General features: G+C 38.4%; 1 protein-coding gene across 1 annotated transcript in view; it reads left to right on the top strand.

The window, feature by feature from the left end:
- The first annotated feature begins 349 nt into the window (after window positions 1-349).
- The window catches only part of LOC123839265 (glypican-5), a 177,007-nt gene continuing 169,527 nt past the window's right edge, over window positions 350-7,829 (top strand). Inside the window, exons 1-2 of the mRNA XM_064585759.1 lie at window positions 350-354; window positions 3,294-3,381. Coding sequence (XP_064441829.1) covers window positions 350-354; window positions 3,294-3,381 — 93 coding nt within the window. The remainder of the gene's footprint in view (window positions 355-3,293; window positions 3,382-7,829) is intronic.

The following is a 7,829-nucleotide window of genomic DNA, read 5'->3' as shown; positions in this document are numbered from 1 at the left end:
TTTTTCCCAGGAACTGGGCACCTTGTACAAACTTAGAATTCTCCTTATGGCTAACTTACATTTAAAAGTACTGCTTTATGGAGTCTTAATAATTTATAACTTACTATAAATATTCATTGTTGCAATACTAGAATGTACTAGTGTTTTAAAAGTGGTATTATGGCTATAACTTTCCTATCTTTTCCACAGCTGACTGCTGGAGTTATTTATACCTTGAACTTCAAAGTAGCATGCATATTATTTAGATGGTGATTGTTCCACAGTTACAGGGTATGATATTCTGTAATCACTTGGTTTTTCACTTCCATTAATACAAACTTAGCAAAATCTTTTATAATATACTATCACCATGCCGTAATTCTAATCCTCACGACGTTGATATTTCTCACCTAAAGTAACTTTGAATGGGAAAACATCTGACTTACTAATGGAAATTGTCAGAAAAATAGGATATATTTTATAAATGACTCCTTTAAGTTCAATTTTCCTGAAATTCATTTCTGATCATATGATTTGACTATATTATTACTCTTGCTTAATTAATATGGTTTAATTATTATTTATTTAATTAAACATTTTTAAACATTTATAGGGATGCCTGGGTGGCTCAGTTGGTTAAGCGGCTGCCTCCGGCTCAGGTCATGATCCCAAGGTCCTGGGATTGAGCCCCGCATCGGGCTCCTGGCTCTGCGGGAAGCCTGCTTCTCCCTCTCCCTCTGCCTGCCGCACCCACTGCTTGTATTCTCTCTCTCTGTCAAATAAATAAATCAAATCTTTAAAAAAATTATTTAAACATTTATCAACATTAATTCAGCATGTTTTTATATGTTCATTGAAGTATATGATGCATTATATTGAAGAATATACCAGGAACATGCTTTGGGTGGAATCTACCTGATTCAAAGATTGAGTTCACAAATTATGTTATAATGTAGGGGGACACTATCATGTGTATCTATAGGATGAGAAGATATATACTTTTGTCAAAATACAATGACACATGAAGGAAATTCATTGATAACTTAAGGAAAATTAAACAAGATTTTTATGTTTTAAGGGTTTTACCTATCTGCGTGCTCCTTTTATTACTTGCATGTAATTATAATCATTTCATTACAGGCATCAAAGCAGATGTAAGCAATGATAAAGACTATGATGTTCACAACAGTTTGCGCAATCATTAAAAGATATGTTATTTAGTCAAGCCTGATTTTGGCATTGTATTATTTACAGTTCTCCAGATAAATATATATATGGAGAGATTTATTATGAGGAATTGCACATGTGATCATGGAGGCTGAGAAGTCCCACTATCTGCTGTCTGCAGCGTGGAGACCAAGGAAAGCCAGGAGCATTTAATTGAGCCGGAGTCTGAAGGCCTGAGAACCAGGGAATCTGATGGTGTGAATCCCAGTCTGAGGGCAGGAGAAGAGGAGATGACATGTCCCAGTTTACTCCATGAGGCAGGGAAAAAGACGAATTCCTCCTTCCTCTGTCTTTTGTTCTATCCAGGCCCTCAGTAGATGGTATGATGCCCACGCACATTGGTGAAGGCAGTCCTCTTTGCTGAATCCACTGACTCAGATGCTAATCTCATCTGGAAATATGGTCACGGACACACCCAGAAATAATGTGGAATCTTGGCACCCTGTGGCCAGTAAAGGCACAATTAATCATCACAGGTCTTCAATATGCAGTTATAGTATCATGATTAAAAGCAATCTTGATCAGTTGCATCTAACATGGAAAGCACAGAAGGTGATATGAAATTTTTAATAACTTTAAAAAGTTATTTGCAATGCCAAAATAACATTTATTCACTAAAGTATTTTAATAGGCAATTTAAAAGTATGTGGATTAGGGCACCTGGGTGGCTCAGATGGTTAAGTGTCTGCCTTCGGCTTAGGTCATGATCCCAGGGTCCTGGGATTGAGCCCTGCATCGGTGGGGACTCTGATTCTCCCTCTCCTTCTACTGCTTCCCCGACTTGTGCTCTTTCACTCTCTCTGTAAAATAAATAAATAAAATCTTTAAAAAAAAGTATGTGGATTAGAAAGTTTTTGATATCAACCATGGATTTTAAGTGCAACCACAGATCCCTAGCAATATGAAAAGCCTTTTTATATTGAAAACAAATCTCTTTTTAGAGAAAATATTGAGTATTCATAAATCCAAGAAAATCCAATATATTGTCAGTTGTGATATTTATAATGAAATCTGACAGAAGTTTGCTTTTCTAATTCTGCTAATCAGGTATTTGATCAAACCAAAATTATTTTGCTGTGTAGTCTTTAGCTCCGGAAGCTACTGAATCTTACGTGACTCTATCACAAAGTTGGAACTTGGGGGTTGCATCAGGGGAGGACTTCTATTTCATAAATTTAGTTATCCTAAAATCAGGTCAGAAATCAAATTGTCTAATATCCTTGCAATTCTTTCTTTCTCCCCACCTCCATTAGTTTGCTGGAATCTTAAAGGGAATAACAGCCGTGTTTCCCTCATCCATTTCCACATGCAAAGGAAAAACGAGCCTCTGTGGTCTATTCATAGATGTCGATCATCTTCAATCCAAATTATATTATTCACATAGGACCCTCAGGAACCAGGTCTTATAGAATATGAATTCCTCACAGTAGCTAAGAAGATGTGAATAACAAGACCGCTAGTTAGTATAAAGAAGGGACCGTTGATTCAATAGCAGCAGAAAGACTCATCCACTAACTAGAGTAGCCTTAGCACAGTTATATTCCTGCTTTGGGCTTCAATTTTCTCACCTCTAGATCAAGGTCGGATGCCTTCTCAATGACTGCCAGCTCTCTTAGTAGTAGAGTTCTCCCTCCCGCCTTCCCTCTCTTCCTTCCTTTCCTCCCTTTATCCTTTCCTTCTCCTCTTCCTCCTTTCCAGTCCCTCTTCCTTCTCCTCTTTGTTTCCTGGTGTATTTTCAGAGTTGTTTTTCTCCTGCTAAATGATTTTCTTTCTGACCTTCTTGGCATTCTATATCCATTTTGTTATTTCACCATTTTCATGGTTTTAACTCTTTGCCCTACAGAGGTGATTCTACTCATTAACTTTCTTTTTCTCTCCAATCCATCATTTAGAACTACCTTTTAGAATTACCTCCAATTCAAAGTTTTAAATGAGAATTTATCTCCTGCTCTAACAGATAACCAAAACAATACACTTATTCTGCCTTCTAACTTCTACACGTTGGTGATTGGATCTTTTTTCACCCTGATTAACAGATTCAAAACTGCTAACAGCTTTAATTCTCCTTCTTTTTTTGCCTCTTACAGTGATGGAGCATCCATCTCTGCTTCATCCTCTGAACCGGATTGCTTAGTAAGCACTCACAATACCTCCACATTCATTGCTTTTCAATTGGTAATATTCTAAACATGTTTCTCTTCAATAATAATAGTAATTATTATTATTATAACATTTTAAAAGATCATTGCAAAAGAAGTGGAGGCTCTGCTTATGGAAATCAAATGAAAATGAACAATCGAAGTTGTTCTTTAAAAATCTTTTCTGGGTGCCTGGGTGGTTCAGTCAGTTAAGTGTCTGCCTTTGGCTCAGGTCATGATCCCTGGTTCCTGGAATTGAGCCCTGTGTAGCGTCGGGCTCCTTGCTCAGCAGGGGGGTCTGCTTGTCGCTCTCCCTCTGCTCATCCCCCAGCTCATTCTCTCTCTCTCTCTAGCTCAACTCTCTCAAATAAATAAAATCTTAAAAATAAATAAAAAACTTTGTGAGATTATTAACCACAAGTTTTGATGATTTGATCATTTGAGTAAGACTGAGTGAACAGAGAGGGAGGCTCTAGGAAAAATTGGTGCTTTTGCATTAGGGCTAAGATTGCAGTGAGAATGGGAGGGTCGGCCGGTGACAAGGAGTTGCTGAAACAAGTACTCGCTCCCAGTGGGAGAAATGACATGGCTTAGGAGCGACTAAGAGAGGCATTTCAAGGTGAGATGGGAACTTGAAGATCCATGGGGAAGCCAGAGGAGGAGCTTCAAAGCAAGAGTAGGTCAGCACTAAGCAGGAAAACTTTTTTTTTTTTCTGAGACACTTCAGACTGATTGCAGGGGAGAATGGTAGAGAGCAGGGAGGAGAGAATCAGGAGGAGATGGCTGTGTAAGCCGAAGACGAAAAATAGTCAAAGTAAGTGTGAAGGACTTTTCAATAGCAAGAAGGTATTGAAATGGGCCACCCAAATCGGCTCAGCCCCAGGGGAGCTAAGGTGACAGGCTAAGGCTAACAGATCCCTTTCCATTCCCTTTCCATAAGGTGTGAAGTCGAGCTCCCAGGATAGCAAGTCAACAAATCGAAGGGCTTTGAAATTTATTTATATTTGTTGGAATTTGCTCTATATGCCTGTACCTTTGGATACCATCAAAGAGATGACTTGTAAGTCTATGGCTTGTACATTTTCTTTTCTATTTGTAAAAAATCAAAACAAAATTGGACTTACTCTGGTGATCAGTTTTTACAAATATTGAATCATTATGTTGTATACCTGAAACTAATATGTATAATGTTATGTGAATTATAATGTTATGTGAATTATATATCAAAAATTTAAAAAAAACTAAAAAAATAAATAGAATCATAAAATAAGCCCCAAAACCCCCCCAAAACATTACAAATATAATGGGAATAAAGATCTTGTGAGGCTGGTATTTTCAGCTTTCCATCTACCTGTCTAGGAAATATGTTCAAGAGCAGATATGGTCTTAGGTCCAGCATGGGAGGGGCAGGATGAAATAAGATGTCCCTTAACTTAGGGTTTGATTTTTCTCAATTTTCAAGGACGAGAAAACCGAGATTCCTAGAAGTTTCAAGACTTGTCTAGAGCTCTGTGGCTAGTCACATTGGATCATGATAGCAGTTTGTTTCTCTCTTATTGTGCTCCTTTGTTTAAAATATTATTCAGTATCACTAAACAATTTTAGTCAATATTTCTACTACCAACTTACATCGTCTTCCCTTGGTTTTTGTTACTAGGAGTTGTTGACAATGAAGATACTTTTTTCCATTTAAAGATATTTTAGCTCTTTGCACTAATAATTACTTACACTCCACTATCACTGTTTTTCAGCTTTGCGGAAATTTGCTTTGGGCCTTTTAACACCTTGGCCTTACACTTCTTTAACTTCTTACTTTCAGGCATTTGCTATAAGCCCTACTGATTTTTTTTTTTAATAGACTTTAATTTTTAGAGCAGCTTCAGGTTCAAATTGAAACTGAGCAGAAGGCAAGATTCCCCATATATCCCCTGCCCTCACTCATGCTTAGCCTGCCCTGTTCTCGACATCCTCTATCAGAGTCAGACATTTGTTGGGATTGATGAACCTCAGCTGCCACATCATTATCTGCCAGAGTCTATAGCTTACATCAGGATTCACTCCTGGTGTTGTATATTCCAGGGGTTTGGACAAATTTATAATGACATGTATCTGCCATTATAGTATAATACACAGTAGTTCTACCACCCCAAGCATCCTCTGTACTCTGCCCCCTTACCCTTATATTCCCTCTGATCTCTGACAACCACTGCCTCCATAGTTTTTCCTTTTCTAGAATGTCATATAGTTGGAATCATACAGCTTTCAGCCTTTTCAAATTGGCTTCTTTTACTTAGTAAAAGGCAATTAAGTTTCCTCCACGTCTTTGCATGGCCTAATAGCTCATTTCTTTCCATTTTTTTAAAGATGCATTTATTTTTTTATTTGAGAAAGAGGGGGGAGTGGCAGAGGGAGAGGAAAAGAGAATCTCAAGCAGACTCCCTGCTGAGCGTGGAGCCCGGTGTGGGGCTCGATCCCACAACCCTGATGAGATCATGACCTGAGCCGAAACCGAGTCAGACGCTTAATTGACTGAGCCACCCAGGTGCCCCTCATATCTTTTTAGTGCTGAATAATATTCTTTTTAGTGCTGTATAATAATAAATAATAATAATTTAGTGCTGAATAAAAAAGGTACCACAGTTTTGTCCATTCACATACTGAAGGACCTCTTGGTTGCTTCCACGTTTTGGCAATCCTGAATGAAACTGCTGTGAACAACCATGCGCAGGTTTTTGTGTGGACATAAGTTTTCAATTCCTTTGGATAATTTTATTTTTGTGAGAAGCCACCAAACTGTCTTCCAAACTGTCTGTACCATTCTTCGTTCCCACTGGCCATGAATGACAAACAGTTTTGTTGCTTGACATCTCCCACACCCTTTGGTGGTGTCAGTGTTCTGGATGTGGCCTTGTTGATTGTACTTCTCTTGTGTCTGTGATTCATGAATCTTTCTCTTCATGGTCGCTGTCACCACTAACGTTCAAAGTCATTTCCCCCGCTCAGGGCTACTGCAGGACTCTCTTAACAATTTACTTGTCTCTACCAGGTCTGCCTCCCCAGCCCAACTTGGACCATGCCTCCAGATTCATTGACTAAATATCAGCTCTAGTATTTTAACTTTTCCATTAGAAAGTCATCAGAGGCTTTTGTCTAATAATAAAACTGAGGTTGGCATTGAAAATGCTCCAACATTTATCTCTAGCCCAGCCTTCAGACATAATTTCCTTTTACTATTACCCTCTATAATCCTGTCTTTCAAGGCAAACTACCATTTTATCTTTTTTACCTCTTTTTTGTGTTAGCCTCATATTTTCTTGCATCTACCTCCTTGAGGATTTTTCCTCTGCCTTTCATCGTTATTTTTTGTTATAACAACATGATACATCTAATCAGTCTCCATGCTACTGTCTTGCTCTCCAGCATGCCTCTTCGACCTGCTTCTTTCTTCCTCTGCCATGACTTTGGGCTCCAGTTCTGCTCCACTGTTCTACTAAAGGATGCTTCTTTGGTCTCCTTCTCTCCACACTGCTGTCATGGTGATTTTTCTCTTGTGGGAATCTTAAGCTACCATTTTTCTGCTTGGAAGCTTTTCCTGCTCTCCATCTGCCGGAGCAAGTTCTTTGGCTTGGTTTTCAGGTCAAATCATGGCATTTTTATGTCTCACCTTTTGCTCTACCATTTTATTTCATTATTCACTTTTTGTCCTATGTCAACATGTTAAGTAGCACATCTCTTTGCTTTTCTACTCTCTCCTAAATTTTTTCCCTGCTTTGTCCACCTGACAGACTCTTAGTTTATGCTTTACCTTGTTCTTTAGACATGACCTCCTGAAGCTTTTCCCTGAACACCCCAAGCAGACTGAAGCTGTCCATTTTCTGAGTGTTTCCGTGTTACTTCTAGCTATTTCTGTGGTTGCCGGGGTCTTGTTCTATTATAATTACCGTTTTACATGTCTGACTTTTATCTTAATTGTGTGCAAGGGCCACACCTGATTCATGTTTCATCTCTAGCATCGAAAAGAATGGGGTGCAGTAAATATTTGTATATTTATAATTTGGCTGACTTGAAATCAATCTCAGCATATTCAGGCCCGACCCATACTCCAAGCTTCATGCCAGTGGAGTGGTCTTTCCCATGATGGTCTTTCCTGGCGTCACTCTTCACCCTCCAAGTGTCCGCAACACTGTGTTAGTCCCTCTCTTTTCACACATACACATCTTGCATTTTGATGTTTGAGAATTATTTTTTCTTTCTTCTGAAATTGTCAGCTCTTTTAGGAGAAAATTCAGTTTCCCATCTTTTATCTCTTCTAAACTTTAATACATGTTCTTTGCAAATATTAGAAGCAAAATAAATACGGGTTCAAGAAACAAATTAATGTATAATTCCTTTAATGCCCATTGCATGGAAAATCAAAGAAATTGATAACTTTAAGGGAACTTTGGAGTAATTTACTCTAACGTCTTCATCTTACATCTAAAGGAG

This window comes from Mirounga angustirostris, unplaced genomic scaffold (genome assembly GCF_029215605.1).
Source record: "Mirounga angustirostris isolate CCGP_5_RB_7025 unplaced genomic scaffold, mMirAng1.0.hap1 SCAF_3, whole genome shotgun sequence".
In the NCBI taxonomy this organism is placed as follows: domain Eukaryota; kingdom Metazoa; phylum Chordata; class Mammalia; order Carnivora; family Phocidae; genus Mirounga; species Mirounga angustirostris.
The sequence above is the reverse complement of the archived record's forward strand: the minus strand, read 5'-3'. Positions and strand labels throughout refer to the sequence as shown.